At 29.5% G+C, this 23,120-nt stretch overlaps 1 protein-coding gene and 4 non-coding genes across 6 annotated transcripts; 1 reads left to right on the plus strand and 4 right to left on the minus strand.

The window, feature by feature from the left end:
* The first annotated feature begins 963 nt into the window (after positions 1–963).
* Positions 964–19,442, plus strand: LOC107443512 (beta-1,3-galactosyltransferase 5). 2 transcript variants are annotated; one of them, XM_071185979.2, is made up of 2 exons: positions 964–1,101; positions 17,988–19,442. In XM_071185979.2, the coding sequence occupies exon 2, from the start codon at positions 18,031–18,033 to the stop codon at positions 19,069–19,071; it is 1,041 nt and encodes a 346-aa protein (XP_071042080.1). In that variant the 5' UTR covers positions 964–1,101; positions 17,988–18,030; the 3' UTR covers positions 19,072–19,442. The 2 variants fall into 2 exon arrangements, with proteins under 2 accessions (XP_071042080.1, XP_015912906.1); XM_016057420.5 differs by lacking the exon at positions 964–1,101 and adding an exon at positions 5,298–5,473.
* Positions 19,443–21,111: 1,669 nt separating this feature from the next.
* On the minus strand, positions 21,112–21,193 carry TRNAS-AGA (transfer RNA serine (anticodon AGA)). The gene has a single exon. It is a non-coding gene; the product is annotated as a tRNA-Ser (tRNA).
* A 953-nt stretch (positions 21,194–22,146) lies between these two features.
* Positions 22,147–22,229, minus strand: TRNAS-UGA (transfer RNA serine (anticodon UGA)). The gene has a single exon. It is a non-coding gene; the product is annotated as a tRNA-Ser (tRNA).
* Positions 22,230–22,569: 340 nt separating this feature from the next.
* Positions 22,570–22,651, minus strand: TRNAS-UGA (transfer RNA serine (anticodon UGA)). Its single transcript has one exon. It is a non-coding gene; the product is annotated as a tRNA-Ser (tRNA).
* An 85-nt stretch (positions 22,652–22,736) lies between these two features.
* Positions 22,737–22,818, minus strand: TRNAS-AGA (transfer RNA serine (anticodon AGA)). Its single transcript has one exon. It is a non-coding gene; the product is annotated as a tRNA-Ser (tRNA).
* Positions 22,819–23,120: the final 302 nt, after the last annotated feature.

The following is a 23,120-nucleotide window of genomic DNA, read 5'->3' on the forward strand; positions in this document are numbered from 1 at the left end:
TAAGCTAAAAAGTTAAAGAAATATAATTTCACAAAAGTTTAAAAAGAGCACTTTTGGAAAAATATGTTAAATTAAAAAAAAAAACGTAATGATATACATTTTATTCTAACTAAAAAATACGTTATCAGCAATTTTCACTAACTTACCCCGTTATTGACGGGGCCATAAATAAATTGTACACAAGAGTGAGGGGGAGGGGCAAGTGTTAACAAAAGCATGTTCTTTTTCTTTCTAATCTCTCTCTGTATATATATATATATATATATATATATATATATATATATATATATATATATATATATATATATATATATATATATACATGTATTCCACGTAGTTGTTTTTATCTCCAAGGGAGGTTCTTAAAGCATATTCAAAAATTGTTAAATTCTATAAAATTTAGGGTTATATTCTTCCACTTTATAAAATATTTTTGCAGAAAGCGGAGCGTCTGGCATCTCTGTATGTTTAATTATCCACACTAGTCCCCTTCTCCCCTACGTGAAAAAAGTGGTTGTACATATTTATTTGCATCAAGTGGTAGTACATATTTGTTTATAATTCTTTCTTTCTGTTTTATATCACTTTAAGAAACCACTGTTCATTCATTTCAGATCAGATCCAAATATAAATATTTACATTGGTATCCATATTTCGATAGACAGAACTATTTTATTTTATTGAAATTAATCTTTACAATGAAACACTTTTGTTTTTTATTTCTACCTTTTCATTTTTTAATTTGTATTAAAAGGAACTGTACCTTTAAAAAGAAGCTTGGCACAAATGGGTTAAATTTTCAAATACAATTGACCATGACCGGAGAAATCAATAAGGAAATGGGAGAAGCCGTTATAACAGTGATTAGTTTTTTCCTTCTACTTTATTACGTCTTTTAATTAAGAAAGGTCAGTGTTTGCGGAATATACAGATTATACGAAGCGTGGGATTAGGATTTAGTTAACAATCCCGGATGCCACCGATGAGTGGGTAGGAGGTGTGGTTGTCCAGAACACCGAAACTTGTCACCCTTTCACGCCCTGGCGAAGACTGTGGATTATTTTTAAAACAATAAACAAGTTTTCTACATACTAATTAGAAGTAAATTTTTCTCCTATACTATTTAAAACGAAACAGTTCGAAACGATGTTTTTATTTATTGCAAAACAGATTTTAAGTGTTTTGTCGAAGAATATTCTAAGTGACAATTTTGAAAATTTAAAAGTAAACGCATAAACCTTAAGGGTTTAGAATTCTGTCTTGATAAATCGTGATACTACTTTTTAAATTAAAAGTGATAGCCAGGAGTGGTAGAGAAACTTGTCTGATTTTCTCACATCAGCTATCAATTTCTATTAAAGCAGGCATAAATGGTAGATTTTTCTTGTTTCTTAATGGGGACCGTGGTTGGTAATGGGCTTTAAAATGGAAACGTTGATATAGAGAAATGCTATGAAATACTTGCTTCTATTATAATTTCTAGATCGCATTGAAATATTTATAAATATTAACTAAATTTCAATGTTAAATACATTTCAACGTTACTTGGTAATTACATTTGGAACAAGTAATTCATATAATTTCTCTATTCAACTTATTTTTAAAACTTCGTTTTAAAAAGGTTATATGCATACATATAAAGATAAACCAAAACACAAAAGTATACAGTAAGTCAGTGTTTCCCAAACTTATGACTTTTGTGTACCCTTTCTTAATTTTTCGAAGCGCTGTGTACCACTAATTAAAAAATGAATGTATTTTTTACAATAAAAAAATTACACAAAAGTTAAAAATCACAACTGACTGTTGATACCACTAATTATTAACTGTTAACTCTGCAAAAAATTGCCAATAGTAAAATATGTAATCGTTAATTTTCATGGCTAGCTTTATTTTTAAATAAAATTTTTTGAAATTTACGTTTGCTGCTAGATATTTCGCATAAGAACGCGTACTCCCACTAAACTGTTCCCGTACCCCTGGGGGTACGCGTACCACACTTTGGGAAACACTGCAGTAAATAAATGAAACGGGTTCGAATTGCAAAGAAATCCTAAAGGATGATTGTTGAGCTCAGGAAGCTTGGAATAGGGTCTGCTAGTAATTTTTTATTTTTCATTACTTCCTTGAAAAATAAGCGAAAACTTTTAAAGTGTAAGATATGCTAATTCTTACATTATTTTGAACTTAGTAATTTTTAATGCCTAAATCCAAAATTGGAGCATAATCGGTCAAATAATTATATAAGTTTTAATTGGCTGAATTGAATGAATATCGAATTGAATGGTTAATGAATTGAGTGAATAATAGAATGAATGAATAATAAAACGAATGAATAATGAATTGAATGAATAATAAAACAAATGAATAATGAATTGAATGAATAATAAAACGAATGAATAATGAATTGAATGAATGATCACTATCAAATGAGGAAAACTTTTTAATCATATGAGTTTTTGTGACAAAGGCATCATATTTTCCATTGTCATCGAAAAAAGTTCTTATTCACCACCATCAATAATAATAATAAAAACGTAAAATATATGAAAATGATATTTTGAAATAATATTTTATTAAAAAATTTTTTGAGGCATAAAAGGCTAAAATTATCTATTCAAAATCAATTTAATATTGAAATTCTTTCCTCATTTATATCATCTGACACATTTAGTTTACAAGTAAAATAGAACTTTTTCAATACTCTTCCAATATCATCAAAATGTTAAAAGGTTGTATTGTAATCGGGAGCAAAGACATGAGCTTATAATTTAGACTTTAACGACACAGATAAGTAGATGAAAAATCAATTGAATTCATTAAGTTCATAATGAAGTTCATTAATTCATAATTTCTTTTTCTAAAAAAAGAACTTATGTCATGGTTTTGTACTGTTTATTAAACATCATAAAATATTTATTCAATTAATATAATTCTTAATCAAAAATTCTATTTTGATTTTGAAATGAAAGTTTTAAAATATATTATGTAAAACTTATAATTTATGTCTTAAAAACCATAAATTATCCTTAGAATTTTGATTTTCACATTAAGTTGTGATTCCAATGAACTTTCTAAATAAAATGAAAAAAGCCAACAATGCATCTGAATCATTCTGAAATAAATTCTACAGTGATTCGTATAAACGATATAACTCAATATATTAGGCATACTAGTGTCACTTATACTTGTAACTTTAATATTCCCTCAAAAATATAACTTTTAATTATGGTTTTCGAAAACTTACAAATCATCTCTAAATATTTATTTAAAAAAAAAATGCCGAAACAAAAAAACTGCAATGTAACACGTAAAACTCACAATTTCTTATAAGAATTATTAAAAGACTGTTATTTTCTTTCCGAGTTTTGGTCGTTATGAATTTTATGAACATGCATCAAAATTATGAATAGTAATAATTCATGAACATTTAAAGGAGTGCATTAGTTTTAAAAACGCTGAAATAGTCTACAGATCTTAGAAAGAAATTTTTCTCAAAAAGGTAGATTTACTGCCTGGTACAAAATTCGAACCGATTTTACTTCTATCTAGTATAAAATTCAGTGATTATATCAAAATGATAAAGAAAGAAAGAAAAGCATGTACCTGTAAGTAGGGATGGGTGCTTGGCTATGGTCGGGTGATGATGATGTACATGTGAGCCTCATTTAAAAACAATTATAATTTTTATTTTTCTTCTGAAATAAAATTCTGCAATTGTTCTCTCAAATCTTTTAGTCAGTTCTGCCTTAAAGTTTGATATAGCAAACGTAATTCGCAAAATTTTATTTTCATTCCGAGGTAAGCTTCTTTTAATGATTTATTAAATCTCCACATTTAAAGATTTAACTAAAAAGTGTAATTTTTCTCAGAATTTTATTTTCAGTGTGAAATAAATGCTCTCAAAAAAGGCGCAATATTTATTTCTCATATTAGAAGAGTTATTCGAAAGCTATATATCTTGCTCAGAACTTTTATTTTACATCCAAAAAAACTTTATTAATGGTGTAGTACTCTACATTCTTATATAAATTCTACGATTATTTACGTAAAAATTATGAAGCGTAATTTACTTAATATAACATTAAAATAAACCCATGAAGCGCAATTTGCTTATTTTTTAATTCTGATTCAAAAATAAAACTCCTGTAATGGTTTTTGTAAACTTATGAAACATCGTTAATAATTAATTCAAGAAATGTAATTCCCCTCCAGAGTTTTTATTTTCGTTTTTAAATAAAAATTCTGTATTAGACAACATAAAACTTTCAGTTCATAATTTAAAAACTTTCGAATGATGATAATTCATGTTTACAATTTTTATTTTAATTTCCGTGTTATGATCCTGGTAAACTTAAAAAGTATTATAGAATTCTTCAAACAGAAATAATTTCAGTAGTTCTCACTATACTTATAATTTGCCCATGAATATTAACTCATAAAGCTTAATTTTTGGGTAGAATTTTTTGTTCTTATTTGGAAACAAAACTTCTGCAATGGTTTTCGTAAAACTCATGAGTCATCTTTATATATCAATTGTATTTCCCACGTAGAATTTTTGTTTTAATTTTGAAATGCAAGCTTCGATCATGTAAGACAGTGTTTCCGAAACTTATGACTTTCGTGTACCCTTTCTAAATTTTTTATAGCGCTGTGTACTACTAATAAAAAAAGGAATGTATTTTTTATTATAAAAAAATTGCACAAAAGTTAAAAATCACAACTGGCTCTTGACACCATTAATTATTAACTGTTAACTCTGCAAAAAATAGTCAAAAGAAAAATACGTAATCGTAAATTTTCATGGCCAGCTTTGTTTTAAAATAAATATTTTTGAAATTTTCCTTTGTTGCAAGATATTTCGCATAAGAACGCGTAACTCCGCTAAACTGTTCTCCCACCCTTATGGGTTCGCGTACCACACTTTCGGAAACACTGATGTAAGACATTATTAACTTCATAATTAAAATTTTTTTCAAGAAGTATTATAGATACTATAATTTTATTTTCATTCAATAAAACTTCAGTAATGATTTCTGTAATAATTAAATATTTTTATTAAAAGTTTAATGTATATACATTTTAATTTTCCTTTTGAGTCATAGTTCAAATAAAACTAATAAAAAAATGAGAGGCAAAATTATGAATAATCATAATCCATGTCATCTGAATGTTTTATCAGAAGGACACGAATTACGTTTTTTACCTGCGCCATTTTTAATAACCCTTATGTTATGCAGATCTTAGAAAGAAATTTCTTTCAAGCATGCAAATTTACGAGCCAAAACAAAAGACAAACCGATTGCGAATTGCCTACTTATGTGGCCAAATTAGTGAAACGCCTGCAGGTCATTTCTTTTTCTTCTGTTGCATAAGTTTTTCCCTTTCTGCTGGAACGGTTTGCGAAGAAAGAGTTAGTTCCATATCTGAGCCAGATATGAATTTGATCTCCATTTGATAACAGAACTTGAAAGTAAGTCGTTTTTTTCGATGCTAATATAGTTGTTTATTATTTAAAATTCTTATCTTTCTCTGAAAACCAATTACTCCGTTAAAATCTTCGCCTGCTTGTGTTTTTATTTCGTTTTCTGAAATGAAACTACATCATGATAATCGTTTTTTTTTTTATGTGATTATATTGCTAATTTATGCTTACATTTAATTTTTTTTCATTAAATATATTTTCTGGATTTTTTCCTTAATATATTTTATTCTTTCTCTCAGATTATTACACTAGGGGTAGGGAACAAATTTTTTTTGCATTTATTTAAGTAATTGATCTTATCTAAGTGGGAAGTGGATGCTCCGAATTTGAAATTAGTTTTGTTCGGAAAGCAGCAGATTTCATTTGAAAAATGATATTTTTAGTTTCGTTCACTTTTTGTTCAATTGTACAAGTTTATAAAAAAAATCATTTTATATTTATATACATGCATATACACTTGTATACATCTTTTCCTTATAAACTAATGCAATGAGGAGAAATTTTATTTCTTCTAATGTATGAGTTAAAGTATTAATTTTTTAGTTAATTGTAATTAAAGAGTTTTGTTTACCATTACGTATGTTACTTTAATACGAATTATTATTTTTTTTTCTCTCTTGCATGGGATTTTCGAAAGAATATTTAGGCGTATTGATTTCAAATCTGCTATCGGTTTCTATCAACAAACAACAGTTTTTAAGCAATTTAATAAAATATTCCTAACAAGGATTTTTTTAAAGTTCACTCAGGAGTGAATACTTATACGTTTTTTATAAACTTATACATTCTGACTAATATAGAAATAAAGAGCTAAAAATACAATTATTAAAAGACTGTAAATTTTGGAATAACGCTTATTTTAAATAAGAAATCCCCACGCACGGATAAGATAGGATCAAGTGCTAGTATAAATTCAAAAAAAAAGATTGTTCACCAATGTTATTCCATTGTTTGTTCACCAATATTTAAATTGCTTGTGTTTACCTTTTCTCTGAAATAATGTTACGTTATTTATTTTGAATTTATTCTTTTATTAATTTGTTTATGCAAAAAGCAGTTTGATAGAATTTATGTTTTTTCCTTTAAAAGTTATATTTATATTCTTTTTTAACAATAAGTTATCTTAAACTTAAATTATCTTTCCTTAAGAAATACCTATTAGTTGGTTCAAAATTTTCATGCTTCATTTTTTGTTGTTGTTATTTTGTTATTTTATTTACTTTGACTTTATTGCTTAGTTTATGTAGGCAGAATATATGTTTTTAATTTCTTTTAAAGATTTTTTAATAAATTCATCCTTAAAAATAAATGATCTAGCTCTTAAATAAGTAACTTTCACTTAAAAAATAAAAATAAATCAATGAAAACGTTTGCTTGTGTTTATATATCTTTTCTGGTAATGATGTTACTTTATTTTAACTTGATTATTTTAGTAAGGTAGAAGACAATTTAAGATAATTTATTTCTCCTTAAATTATATTTAGAATTCGTTTTGCAGGATAAATTTTATAAATTTTAAAATCTATATATATTTACATGGTTGCCAACTACTAGACTTTTGGCAAAATATTTTATAGAGTAGTAAACATTTAAAGACCAAACATTTCAGAATTTTTGGGAATTTTGCCAACATTGTGAAATTTTCACCTACTATAGGGCTGGAACAAAGTGGCGTTGCATATAAACTTTTAAATCATTTATATGTAGTGGCGTGGAAAATTAGTTTTCGTTTAAATGATTGAAAAAAGAATACATTAAAACATAAACTTAGCAACCACTTGAATTCTTTTTTGCAAAAAGCGTAGAACGTAGTCTGCCCATTTTTCATAAATTTTAAAATGACCATATACTTCCAAGTAATAAATTTTAATACAAACAGAAAATTATAATTAAAAATGGCAGAAAACATAATTAGGTTTAGTTATAAATCAATTTACACTTCCAACAAAACTTTTTTGGATGGTTGAAATTACTTTGAACCAATACGCACCGAAATTTACTTTTAGTAGATTTGGAAAGTTTTTAAAATCTTTTGAATATTGGTGCAAAATTTTTATCTAAGAACTATTTAAAGGTTTCCTAAACAAATATACACTTAAACCTTGATGAAACATATTTTTCAAAATCCTTACACTTTTCGTGAGTTTTAAAAAATACTGTTTATCCCGTAGTCATAATTATCCCACTTTACCCTAAATCAGTGTTTCCCAAACTGATGACTTTTGTGTACCCTTTCTAAATGTTTGTAACACTGTGTACCACTAATAAAAAAAATGAATGTATTTTTTACTATAAAAAATTAAAAATCGCAACTGGCTGCTGACACCACTAATTATAAACTGGTAACTCTGCAAAAAATAGCCAACATAAAAATACGTACTCGTAAATTTTCATGGCTAGCTTTGTTTTTAAATAAACTTTTTTGAAATTTTCGCTTGTTCTAAGATATTTTGCATAAGAACGCGTACCCCCGCTAAACTGTTCCCGCACTCCTGGGGGTACGCGTACCACACTTTGGGAAACACTGCCCTAAACCATTGTGTTAGCCATAGCAATAATGTATAAAAATTCAAATTTTTGTTTAAAAATCACCATATGTATATATATATATATATATATATATATATATATATATATATATATATATATATATATATATATATATATATATATATATATATATATATATATATATATATATATATATATCCTCTGTTATTTACGATGTAAATTTAGGGAATTTATGCAAAATATAACCACTTAAGTAACGTGGTAGAAAAGAAGATCTTAATATGCAGGACTGCCAAGTACATAGATTTTGAAAGATATAGATTGGTTGTCAATCTCAAGATTCCCCGGTTATTTTGCTTACATTTTAAAACCTTAGCTCAAAAGATACGAAACAAAGCTTTTTATATGATTTGAATAATTTAAAATCATTCCTGAATACGCATTGGTTACTTAAAAAGAAAACTTTAATTATAATTTCTTATGTTGACTATAACTTATTTTTTTAAACATGTGTTTTTACTCTAAATATTTTAAATAAGAGAATGATATACTTTGTTTTGTAAATCATATAAATGAATTGAAATTTATCTAGCAAATAGCTAATCTTATTCAAATACTTCTACATAAAATTCGAATTTGAATAAAGTGAAATTTTCAGAGAAGTTTGTCACATCTTCCCTAAATAATTAAAGCTCGTAGTAATTGAGAATATGAAATTAAGTATAAATCATCATTATATTTGCAATCTTAATACGTTTTTTTGTAAGTTAGTTTTTATACATGTTATGAAAAATTATGGAGCTAGCTTCTCTGTTCGATGCCACTCATCTACCTCGATAATTGCTTCGCTATAACTGCTGTTTCTAAGCATAATTTTGATATGAAAGTTGAAATTATTGACTTGAAATATCAGTTTTTCATCTCAATAACAAATGAGTATTACTAAAAAGAATTATATTTGCTTACGCTTGTGGCCTTCCTTCACACATCATTCTCTTTTCCTTGATAAATACCCCTGAAATATCACTAATCCACTAAATTCTTCAATTTTAGGAAAATATATTCAAATATAATTGTTAGTTCGTAAACCAAAGTGAAATTTTATCTAGTTCCTAACTTTAAAAAAATAAAAATTGGTATACTGGAAATTCTCGATAAGGAAGCAAAAACCATAACTAGGAGTCAGGTTAGTGAGATAATTACTAGTCCACGTTTTGACCTTAGTTATGAAATCTCATCATTTTAATTTAAATTGAACCCTAAATTATTTATGTGTATCAAGAAGTCTATATTTATAATTAATTTACTTTCGATTTTTATCTAAGAGGATAATTACAATTAATCTTTATGTCAGTAGTTAATGAGTTGTAAGTCTTGATTTCATAACGGAAGCAGTGTGATTAATAGTAGCTAAGTTCTTTGAGTTGATTTTTTTCCAAGATATTTTTTCAGGAGAAAAGTAATAATGAAAATGAGGCCATTTAGGGATGACCTAAATTAGGAATTTTTGTTGTGTGTTGGTTACTTTTATTATTTCAATGTACCCAAGATTTAAAAAAAAAAATTGAATTCAACGAATTTTTACAAAAGGTTTGGGCCCAAAATAAAAAGAGGTAAACCTAATCAAACTTTGATTCAATGGTTAGGTTTTAGGAATTAAGATCTAATCATAATTTTTAAAAATTTCAACATTAAGTTTATAAACTACGAAATGAAATACGAAGATTTATTTTCTCTGAATAAATGAATATACGATAGAGTCCTGATTATCCGGCACACCCGAGACTAGAGGTTGGTCGGATAATCAGTTGACCGTTTCAGGCGTTTAAATTTTAAACAATGTTTAAAACTTCTTAAAATCTGTAGTAAATGTAAAAAATTAAAAAAAACTCTAATTTGTGTTTTATTTTTCTATCATGCATCTAATTTGCATTTAATTTTTTTATCATGCTGCTTTATCTCGATTAAGCAAATCATTTTGTATTCCCCCGAAAATGTTTTTAATAAAACCTCTTATGCTTATTGGGAATTGTGTGAACATTCTTTTTATTAAAATTTAAAGTGAAAGCTAATATTCACTTAGTTTACATGCTAATATATTCCCACTTTCACAATTTAGAGGATTTTTTTATATGATTTTAACTTTGTGATAAATTTATGTGCTTATCTGTGAAATCTTATTATATAAAACGCTAATACGTACGTATGTATGTATGTATCAATAAAACCGATGATATTTCTTTTCTCGAGGTGGCAACAGTTTTCATTTTTAATTGATTGGATTCGGCGCGCAAGAGCACGTAGTGAGCAACTAGATAACAATAACCAGAGTGAGCATTATCAGGTTGTTCAATTCAGATTCATGCACTAAAAACATGACAATATTTAATTTAAACTCAATTAGGAATTAATTAATTAATTGGGTATAATATGAAAAAAACACAACTACTTCGATTTAGTAGGAACAACATATGACGCAATGCTAAACGAATGGAATTTAGTTGTTGTTTATTTAGTTATTGTTATTAGTAGTTGTTGTTATTTGTTTTAGTTGTTGTTGTTTATTTAGTTGTATTTAGTTTCAATAACTTTTCTTTATAATGCAATAAAATCTGCCGAGCAGCTATTTAAACGATCGAACACTTCGTTTGTTTATTTGTGGCTTGAAGTTAGGCTCGCAGAAAATGCCGTTCATGGGTTAAATTTAGTAGGAACAACACAACCTGTGACGTAGGCTATATTATACCCAATTGAAGTGAGAATGCTTTAAAAGGCCGCTGTTGAATTGATATTTTTCTACTGGGAGCTACCTTAACGTCTAAAAAACGTTTAAGTGTTTGTATTGAATGCATTGAATTTTTTTATATTTCGCGTTTATTTATGCATTGAATTTTCACGCTTTAAAATGCAGAATATTAGTGAAGCAATATTTGATAATTTATTTTGCTAATATGTTTCTTATTTAGCTAATGTTTTGATTTTTTCACCATGTACAATCTAAATAGCTAATATACTTTTTTAAAAGCCAATAAGAACATTGGTAGAATTCTTCTACATAAGTACAATACTATGTCTTTGATGATAAAATACTATGTCTTTGATGATAATATATTATGTCTTTGCGCTAGAACATTGTGTTCATTGGCGAGCGAGCGCAGCGAGCCATGGTTCACGGCGTGAACCACCTAGGGTTGCGTAGCAATTCTGGGGGATTGGCGAGCGTTAGCGAGCAGGGGGCGAAGCCTCCTAGTTTAATTTAAAATTGTAACTTAAATTTACAAAATGAACAAATGAAGAACCAAATAAAAGGTAGTAAAATAGTTTTTTTTTAAAAATTTGTACGAACTTTTAAATTTTGTGGTAAGTTTGCTTACCATTGCCTTAGAAAGTAGGGTTCAGGCACATAACTTGTATAAAAAAATATAAGTACTAACTTCTCCCATTTTTCTCGAAAGAGTTTCCTTAAATAGTTTATTAATGTAAGTTTAGTTTTTATAAGTGAGATTCCTAAATTTATCTCCACTTCATCCATTTTGATACTATTATAATAAATTTCAATCAGCGGTGTAATTTTATCATAATTATCTCGAAATAAGGCATTAATACTACAAAAATTTGATATCTGATATTTATTTAAACGAGTATAAAAATTTTAAATTGCGTTCTTGTGAAATTGCTTGTTTCTTGGTAATATTTACATTATTAAGATGAAATTTTTTAAACATGTCTGACGAAACCGGACAAACATTTTTAATTTGTGATCATTTTTATGCAATTTAATATTTCAAGATTTTGTAAAAAACTATATACAAATATAATATTTTACGATATTTTAATTTTCTTCAAGTGTGAATTAAGCATGAAATTATAGTTTTTATGACAAGAAGTGAAAAATATATTTTGAAACAGATGCTTAAGAGCATTTTAAGAAATTACTTAAAATTTGTTCTCCGTGGTTTTCTTTTTATTAGTCATTCTTAAAAGAAACTAAGAATTATGATTCGATTTAGTTGTAATCTTTGTAATCACCAAAATTCTTAAAATAAACAAATTTCCAAAGTCTAAGTAAGAGCTAGAACGACATTTTCATGAGTATCTCTTGCATAATAATTTCAATGCACTTTTTTATACAATAGCAACCTTTACTTACCCTCGAGAGCTTCGAGTTCTAAAACTTATTTAATATTCCATTTCGGTACAGTTACGTCACGTTCAGCATATTTAAAATTGAAAAAAACCGAAAATCTGCCAAGTTTATTTTGTAGTTCTCTACATTTTATTAAAATATTTCATCAAATCTGGAGCAGTTGGCATTCCTGCCAACATATTTAATCGATGTTAGTTCGAACTCTGATGTGATGAATTCAAACTGTAATTATCCCGCCCACAAATAGGCTATTTAGCTACCAGTTTTTTCTTCACAATGATTGCCGCCACCCTGAGAATACATATATGACCAACCAGTCTCGAAAAAGTTTTTAAAAATTCAATATTATATATATATATATTTTGCTACCGTTGGAAAAGTCTTTGCGTTAAAATGAAAGAATTGACATCTATGACGCAACAGCTTTTATTTTTAGTAACTTCATCAGCCTCAGATATAACAAGCATTTTGAGTTAACGAGCGAATTGTCATGGTCCCAACGTTCGAGTTATAAACCAGCACGGCATATATCAACCTAATGCAAATCAACCTTTAAGTAAAGACCGAAACATGTTTAGAATTTGATATTTCTGCTGAAAGAAATCCATTGACAGTTTTACAGTTGGCATTTCTTTCAAGGACAAAAAGGAGAAAATTAATTCCCGAAGGAAACCTTCTATTATTATGCAGCAAATGATTCGAATAAAACATTTAGAAGTCATTTATGGAGCATAAAGGAGTGGCTCCTGGTTTTCTGATTGACGAAACACATCATTACGGCTACCTACTATCTCTGCCCATCTAACAGTTGTAGATTAGATATAAGTTAAAAGCATATTAAAAATAATACATTTATGTCAAAGACTTTTGATCTTCACAACTTTTGGGATACTTTTTTATATTTTTTATTGCAGTTTTAGACTTATTAAATTGCCACTAGCGTATATATTTGAAAAGCTTAGTGGATGCAGGGCAAAAAACATGTCAAAAAACAGAAAAACTGATAATAAAAAAATTTCTTTAATATCTGTTTTTCGAGAGGAACAAAATAAGACTTTACTATTCATAATTAGAATTATCTATCACTATTAACTTTTCTGAGGTAAGAACAGTTTTATGTATTTGTTGTACATCATCATCTTTGGCACGACAGAACAGGGTGGGTTTTGCCCTTCTTCAGAAGATTTTTCTATTTTTCCAATCCACTCTTTTGATTCAATATATAATTATTATTACTGTTTAAAAAAATCTTGTTTGTCGAGTTTATGTAACTCTTCCCAAAAGCAAGCAGAATTCAATGATTTTCTTACCAACTCTCTCTCTACCTTTTTTTTTTCGAAATAAATATAAATTTTCAGTTTTGAGTGAAGGTAAATGACATTATTTATGAATTGTGAAAATAACATAAAGTGGTCGCATCATTACGGGTATGTTTAATGTAACAGGATTGCTTTGGTTTTCATTTATATTTTAACGTAAAAATCATTATTAGTTTTGAGTATAGTTTTTTTTCTTTTTTTTTTCTTTTTCTTTCTAAATTAGGTAGTGGTAAATGAAGCAGGACAAAGGATTATTATCCTCGCCTTCTAATAAATGCACAATAATATAGTTCGGATACCAATTTTTTTCCCCTTCTTACCCTGATTTTAGCCACTCTGAAAATGCCACTATCTCGGTGAAATCCCTAAGCTCTTCATTTAACCAGGTTTTGCATCTCTTAAGAATTGTTAAAATTTTAACAATTTACTCCGATATATTTGAAGACAAAGAATAATAAACGGTGTATGTCCATTTTTCACAAAAACAAGATTGGATCGCCATCACTTGGGTTACTACGTTTTGACAAGTCAATAATGTCGAAAATTGGTGAGAAAGTTATTATACAGTGTAGATGTGTCGTACTGTAGAAAAACCCTCTCTTTCAGCGCGCAAAATTCCCTCCTATCAAATGAGCTGTTGCTGACATAAAACATTTTTCTTCCGTGGGCTTCATTTATGAACTCTGTGATAACTGATAAACTCTGCTGCTACATGTGGATAATTATTAAAATGATGTGAAAAAATTTACACCTTACAAATCAAAAGTTTTTCGACAATTACATAAAATAATAAATATTAACTTAAGGTTATAATTGCGTGTAAAATTTTTTCAAATAACTTAAAAAGTTTTCGATATTTGGATGAAATACGTAACAAGTAAAATTAACATAAGTTGTCCAATCTTCGGATCGCTTTCCTGACAGAACAATTAAGCCCAAATTCCCCTGATTGGGGCTACCCCCAACATTTTAGGGTTCAGAAATCCGAATCCGTTGGAAAAAAAAAGGTATGTTTTTTTCAGAAAAAGAACGTTTTTGTGTCTTATTTTTTGGTAACTTGAAATATCGTTTGCAATAATTAATTATCAAATTTTCCCATAATTAATTAGCAAAAAAATCCCTTTGAATCGTTAAGATTGAGTCCTAGAACGTGAAGATCTGATTATTGTATCATAGAATTTTTTTTTAGACTTATTAATTGTCTTAGTGAAATCGAAATCAATCGAAAATATAACCACAAGCAACACTAAACTGAATGATGCTATATAATTGACAATTGATATTATCGAGTTTACCTTTGCTTTGTAAACACAGAGTAATTAAATTACTAACTAGGTTTTTAATTTCAACACTTAATTGGTGAGTTGTGAGTAATTTCATAACGTTCGCTCGAACGCTATGTTTGTACAGGTGGAGTATACACGCTGTGAACTTGAAACTATCTACACTTGATATATCCACATGTTGTAATACGTACCTTTTTTTTTAGCTCAGTCTAGAAAATTGTTACGTGGATGAATATGGTAATTTATTCTTTCCAATGCTTCGGAAATGAAAATGTTTTGATATTTATGAAACGGCGACCAAAATTAACTAATGCAACTTCGGAACAGACTTCGAGTACACAGCTGAGATGATGTAACACTATACAAACATAAATTAGTCACTTTACGATCGAAAAACATATCTCAGTTGATGCAAGTTCGTTCTTCAAAGTATATTTTGCTTGAAAAAAGTTTTAAAAAAAACTAAGGAATTGTTTTTTTGTTGTAGTTAGAGCAAATTTAAAAATTGAAAATAAAATTCTAATTTAAAAAAATAAAATGTATTTTTATGCTGTCATTTTTAATTTTATCTCTTTAGATCAGTATACCCCAACCTTTTTATCACCGCGGACCTGTCAATGTTTGATAATTTAACCGCGGCCTGCTGGGGGGGGGGGGGGGCGTTGATTGTTTATATGTGAGATTATTTTCATTTATTAATTTTAATTTAATTGTATTTAAGCATGCCTTCAAAATAAAATACAGTTACACCAAGAAATAAACATAAAGTGATTTAATATTTTAACTTACTGGAACGTTAAATCAATGAGAACCCTAAGCTTGTTTCTTTGCAATGAGACTGTGCCATCTGGGGTAATCGGAGACAATGATACCCGAAGTGTGTTGCTTACGTCCAGTTTATTTCGTTGCTCTGTTTCGGTTGCTGTTACTTTTTTTTTCTTTCCTCCAAGCCCTGGGCATGTACCTAGGTTATAAAAAACCCTTAACCATATAGTCCAAGACTTGACCACTAATCCAGCTCCACTCCAGCCTATATAACATGATATTAATTTCTTTTTTTTTAATGTTGCTGTTACTGCCGAAAACCCTGCTTCACACAGATTGGTTGGCGGAAATGGCAATAGGGATATAAGTGCTGTGGTGGCAATCTCGGGGTATTCTGCCATGAATTTAATCCAGAATACCGGCAGAGTTGTTGTCTCGACCGTAGTTTTAAGGCTGCCGTCACTTGCAATCTCCAGCAGTTGATCTTCTTGCACAGACATGCTAGATTCACCCGATTTTTTAACAAATGGGTCGCAGATCCATCCCTTACCAGATATTTTTAATTTGGGGTATAAACCTAGGAATTTAAATACAGTTTCAATGAAGTAGGCGGCCCGGTACCATTTGATCCACGGACCGGGGGTTGGGGAACACTGCTTTAGATGACTAAAAAGTACCGTTTTTGAATTCCTCCCTAAAAAGAGTTAAAAAATGTATGAGTGTAATATGCACATTAAAAAAGTGTAAATTTTTTCCTTTATTCTCTCGCCGAGATTACCAAAAACGATTAAAGATCTGAAAAATTTATTAAAAAAAAATTACAGAATTACAGATGGAAATGCACAGTTTGCTGCGTTCTGATCAGGAAAATTTTTTTCTTCTGTGGAATTACAAAATTAGTTACGAAGCTCTTTAAAAAATTGTGATTTTGGCAGCAAAAATTATAAAGCAATGTTCCATTCTGAGTAGGAGACATTCAAAGTGTTCCAGTCAACCTAAAGAATAGCTTACACTACCATGACTACTACGGAACATGTCGCTATTCTCGAGATTTATGTATATAAAAAAAAGCTCTCAAAAGTGTTCGGTTTCTACTTTCAAACTCCCATATCCCAACCATCCTGATTTAGTTAAGTAGTGAAGTAAAAAAATAGTGTGAAATATGTAAAAAGTGACATAGAGGGAAAAAAACAACAACATATAACCTTGCAACAATAATAGTACAGGATAATCATCATAATAAAGTTGAAGCACTGGGTTTGAACAAGATATTATGTCAACTGCTAAGAATGGTGAAAATACGATTAAGAAAGAACAATCAGAATTTGAGAGATTTTCCTGGATTATTTTCTGGATTATCTGAAAATCTTTAATCTATTTCTTTGTAGTGGTGGACAAAAACCTTTAAAATTAAATTTATAGATTTAAAAATAAAAGCGAAAACGTATAAATTTTGTTTATCACTTCAAATATAAAAATAAAATATATTGAAAAATTCACAAAAGTTTAGAGTTAGGAGATACGTTACCGTGCATGTAATCTATCGGGTTATCAATAGGTTAATACAACATTCAGTCTTTGAGTTTTTTATTTTGGTAATTATTTAAGTAGGTCTGCTTTATAAAATGGATATTTCCATAAATTGCGTGTTTAAAGATATCAACAGAAGTCGAAACGCTCCTTTTCAAAAAAGTTAAGGTCTCAATTTTTGAAACCAAACCATTGATAGTCTTCCCCTCTGAGAATTTTCAATACGGTAAGTTAAATAAGAAAACTTTTAAATAAACTAATTTTAAACATAATTGTTAAATAACAATGAAGATAGTGGACGTAAAGAGAAACGCTTTCATGACTTTTGATATAATTATCGGATTTTATGTCATAAAATTCTGTTATTAAAACAGGAGGGGCTAACTTAAAATATGCTAATAATTCTTTTCGAGAGATAACTTAAATGAAGAAATCAGACGCAAAATGTGCTTTATACGTATAAAAATGTTTTTTTCTAGGGCTCTGGATTCTAGATCGTCAAAATATAGAGGTGGCTGTAATTCGGAAATTATGGTCACAATAGTTTAGTCAAGGGGACAGTCAAAGATCCTTAATGTTAATTTCACTATTTGCGTATTTCATTATATCTATGGAATTCATTGGGTGAACAAAAGAAACCTTCCTAAAATTATTAAATTTGTTTATCCAAAATTATTACTTATTATTATTGTTATTTTAAAACTAGCACCAATCGCGACGTTGACTAATTTTTATGTGTATTATGAGAATTACAGGTTCTTAAAATATTCAAAGCTGTTGTATTATAGTGATTGAATTTAGCAATGTCTGTTTTCACCGGTGCATGTTTACATATTTTACCTTTTCGTATAAACAGAAGTCATTCCAAATACATTTGCTTTTATTTATATGAATTTTATCTTTTGGTCATTCTATGCCTAATTGATATTTTTTATAAATTGCAGGTTGAATATATTGTAAAGGAAGGTTAAAGATTACAAATGATTTATGAAAGGCTCAAGTCTTTTTCGCTGGAAAAAGATTTTAATTTACATATGTTTTCTATCTACAACTTTTCTGCTCGTATCTTTGATTTCCCTTCTTCAGAAAGTTGAAGAGGATGACCTGCCGTTTGATCAAAAAGATCTGAATGAGCGAAGAAATTCCAATAATTTCCTCAACTTGGAAGATGCCTTTAAGCAACCAGTGCCAGATGTAACGCGACTCAGATATTATCAGAACTCAGCAAAACCATGCAACTCAAGAACCCCAACTTTACTGGTTTTCGTGCACTCAGCGCCAGCTCATTTTCTACATCGGAACTCCATTCGAAGCACATGGGGTTCTTTTTCAAACGATTTATCAATTCGAACAGTTTTTGTGATTGGACATTCTACGCAAAATCTTGTATGGCAGCGAATCATACACGAGGCACAGAGCCATGGAGATATCATACTTGTTGATATGCCGGATTCTTACAATAACCTAACACTAAAGCATCTGGTTGGACTTCATTGGTCACTCAAGAACTGCCCTGACGTTCCTTTCATTATGAAAACGGATGATGATGTTTTTGTTGATATGTATCGTTTGGAAAAAACAATTCTATTGAATCTTCCACTTAATGCTGTTGCTTGTAGAGTTGTACCGGCTGGTACTGTGCCTAAGCGATCTGGAAAATGGAAAGTCAATAGAAACGAGTACCCATTTGATGATTATCCGGAATACTGCAGTGGGTTGGCTTACGTCTCAAGGTCTTCTACATTAAAAAGAATACTTAAATCAGCTGTATCAGGTCAAGTTCCTTACCTATGGATAGATGATGTGTTTATTACTGGATTTTCGGCTGAACACGCAGGTGTGAAGCGAAGAGACTTAAGTGTGTGGTTTGCCAGAACTGATGAGCAAGTCTTAAATTGGTTAAGCAATGATGGAATTGTTAATCCTTTACCCTGGATTATAGCAGAAATTTCCCCTAGATATTGGCCGTTTAATGCTACAGCTATTTGGAATAAGACAATCAAAACTCACGAAAATAAACATATTTGATTTTTTTCTTTATTTCTTAGATTTCTATAAATTAATAATCAGCATTTTTAAAAATTTTGACTTTAGAATCAAAACGTAATTTTTCAAAGCATTTTTTTGACTAAGATAATTTTTACTGCATAATATTGTACAACAATTTTATTTTTTAAATGAGAAGGTAAAGTCATAAAAATTGAATATTTTCGCTCTATCGAATTATTAAAAATGAAATTTAAGGCTTATGGATTGCAGGCAAATGAAATTTCCTACACTTATTTATTGAAAATACATATCTCGATAACCATTAAAGGGTATTGAACAATAATATCAGAAATTATGTGAAAATGTAAATGATTTAAACGAACCAATAAAGATAATTTTACAATTTCTTACACTGAAGTGAAATTCTGTGAAAACTGGTAAAAATGCATTTATAAGACTAGCTTTCAGATTTCCTAGATGTAAGCTTCCTGATTGACCTAAAAAACTAAACAATGCCAGTAAGATTCGTACCTACGCCGGAAAATCCCTTTGGTTTTCTAATTGTATTAGGTAATTATATGGTTTTCTAATTGCATTCTCATTCTGCAAAAAGTCCTTACCCTCTATTAGTTGGTGGTCCCATAACACTATTAGTTGGTGGTCCCATTAAGATAATTTTTTAAAAAATAAATTAGACAGTTTGTCGACACGTTCGCAACACATTCCTCATTTTTTTTAAATAATCATTTTAATTTCTAGTTTATTTACCCTGGTTTATTAGATTTCAAGTCTATATTTGATTCTATTCATTAGTAAATTTCAAGTCCATGGCATTAATCAATTGGGCCATGACAGCTCGGCACTCAATATATTCTGTTTCGAAGACTGGGTGAAAATTAGAATGAAATGAAACGAAAAATGGAATACTCCTCTGTTTCACTTTCACAGTCGGTAGGATTCTAACGTAAGCGGGAAGATCAAAATGGATCGCCAGTCCATCACCTTAACTAAGCCACAACTGCTTGTTTACTTGAGTATAAAATACATTCTGATCTTCAACTGCATTATTTAAAACAATCGGAGTGCAAAATAAGTTTTGACGCATTAAACTAGTCGGTCCCATCAACAAAATTTTACTATTTTTTAGAGAGATTTAACTAGTGATCGAAACACGAATAACGAAATTACGGCTAATAAATTGAAGAACACTTAATTTGAGCTCATTTTTTGAAGTGTAATAATTGGAGCTAATCTCATTATCTAATTCAATAAGAATAGCCTGAGTATTGTTCCAACGTTTTATTTTTGAAAGTTTCATTAAAGACTTTTGAAAAAATTTCTAGTCGTCCCAAAAAAGAGTTATGTGTGCTTCCAGTCTGGGCTTTAAAATTTAGCACAAAGGTAGGATTCGAGATAACGCTGAAAGATCCCTATCAGTTTCTAGCCAACCGCCTTAACCACTCGGAAACGACTACCTGTTTACTTTTGCCCTAGCATCATACTGGTCTTCAAAAACTACATGTAAAACAGTTGAATTCTAAAATAAACCATGTTGCATTAAAACACTGCAGTCTAATTGTGCAGAAAGTCCTCGTCTTCTGAGTGCTACTTTTGTTCTGCGATTAATAATAACAAAATAAGCTTTCTCAGTCAGTCCATTTAAGAAAATTTTCCTTTTGCAGAACAATTGGTCAAATTTTTGACACATTCATAACAAAATTGTTAATATAGGTAAAAGTTCAATTTCAAGATTATTAGAAACCATTTTTTGAAAAGTAACTGAAAGAGCTTATTTTTCTTTTTAACTCAATTAATTGAACCGATGCATTTCTTTTATTTTATTCTTCGTGAAAGTTATATTTTTGTCACAAAAACTTAGGTGTAAGTTACTGACTAAGCATTTAAAATTTAACGCAGCCGGTAGGAATAGAAAATACGCGGGAAAATCCCAATGGATTTCAATTCCATCGCCTTAACCACTCGGCCACGACTGCTCGGCATTTTCTTATATCTGTTCATTAAGATGGGCGAAACTAGAATGAAAATTAATTAAAAACTAAGAATCAGCTGATTGTCATTCGCAGTCGGTAGGATTCGAACCTACGCTGGAAGATCCCAATGGATTTCTAGTCCATCGGCTTAACCACTCGTCCACGACTGCTTGTTAACTTTTCCACTAGCAACATGTTGGTCTTCAAATACTACAATGAAAAACAATTGAACTCCAAACTAAGCTTTGTTGCATTAAAAACTGCATTTTTATTGAAGACAAAGTCATCGTCTTCTGACTGCGACTTTTCCCCTCTGATTAGTAATCAACAAAATGATTTCTCAGTCAATCCATTTAACAAAATTTTCTTTTTGCAGATATATGGGACAAATGTTCGAGCTATTCATAACGGAATTGTTGTTTTAAGTAAAAATTTTAATTTCAAGATTATTAGAAACCATTTTTTGAAAAGTAATTTAAAGAGCTTACTTTTCTTTGTAACTCAATTAATAGAACCAATGTATTTTTTTTTTTCATTTTTCGTGAAAGTTATTTTTTTTGTCACAAAAACTTACATGAAAGTTATTGACTTAGTTTTAACATTTAACTCAGCCGGTAGGATTCGAACCTACGCGGGAATAATCCAATGGCTTTCTAGTCCATCGGCTTAACCACTCGGCCACGACTGCTTGCTAACTTTTCCTCAAGCAACATGTTGGTACCAAAATACTACATGAAAAACGATTGAACTCCAAACTAAGCTTTGTTGTATTAAAAACTGCATTCTTATAGAAGACAAAGTCATCCTCTTCTGACAGCGACTTTTCCCCTCTGATTAGTAATCAACAAAATGATTTCGCAGTCAATCCATTTAACAAAATTTCTATTTTGCAGATATATTGGACAAATTTTCGAGCTATTCATAGCGGAATTGTTGTTTTAAGAAAAAAATTTAATTTCAAGATTATTTGAAACCATTTTTTGAAAAGTAACTAAAAGAGCTTACTTTTCTTTGTAACTCAATTAATAGTACCAATGTATTTTTTTTATTCATTTTTCGGGAAAGTTATTTTTTTTGTCACAAAAACTTATATGTTAGCCACTGACTAAGCTTCAAAATTTAACGCAGCCGGTAGGATTGGAACCTACGCAGGAATATCCCAATGGATTTCAAATTCCATCGCCTTAACCACTCGGCCACGACTGCTTGTTTACTTTTCCTCAAGCAACATGTTGGTACCAAAATACTACATGAAAAACCATTGAACTCCAAACTAAGCTTTGTTGCATTAAAAACTGCATTCTTATTGAAGACAAAGTCATCGTCTTCTGAGTGCTACTTTTCCTATCTGATTAGTAATCATCAAAATGATTTCTCAGTCAATCCATTTAACAAACTTTTCTTTTTGGAGATATATTGGACAAATTTATTTATTGTAACTCAATTGATAGAACCAATGTATTTTTTTATTTCATTTTTCGTGAAAGATATTTTTTCTTGTCACAAAAACTTATATGTAAGCTACTGACTAAACCTTTAAATTTTACGCAGCCGGTAGGATTCGAACATACGCGGGATTATCCCAATGGATTTCAAGTCAATCGCCTTAACCACTCGGCCACGACTGCTATGCATTTTCTTATATCTGTTCATTAAGATGGGTGAAACGAGAATGAAATTTAAATAAAAATTAAGAATCAGCTGATTGTCATTCGCAGTCGGTAGGATTCGAACCTACGCGGGAAGATCGCAATGGATTTCTAGTCCATCGCCTTAACCACTCGGCCACGACTGCTTGTCTACATTTCCTCTAGCAACATGTTGGTCCTCAAATACTACATGAAAAACAATTGAACTCCAAAATAAGCTTTGTTGCATTAAAAACTGCATTCTTATTGAAGACAAGGCCATCGTCTTCTGAGTGCTACTTTTCCTATCTGATTAGTAATCATCAAAATGATTTCTCAGTCAATCCATTTAACAAACTTTTCTTTTTGGAGATATATTGGACAAATTTATGAGCTATTCATAACGGAATTGTTGTTTGAAGTAAAAATTTTAATTTCAAGATTAATAGAAACCATTTTTTGAAAAGTA

Source organism: Parasteatoda tepidariorum, chromosome 5, assembly GCF_982258835.1.
Source record: "Parasteatoda tepidariorum strain Cologne lab strain chromosome 5, Ptep-v5.0, whole genome shotgun sequence".
Classification (NCBI taxonomy): domain Eukaryota; kingdom Metazoa; phylum Arthropoda; class Arachnida; order Araneae; family Theridiidae; genus Parasteatoda; species Parasteatoda tepidariorum.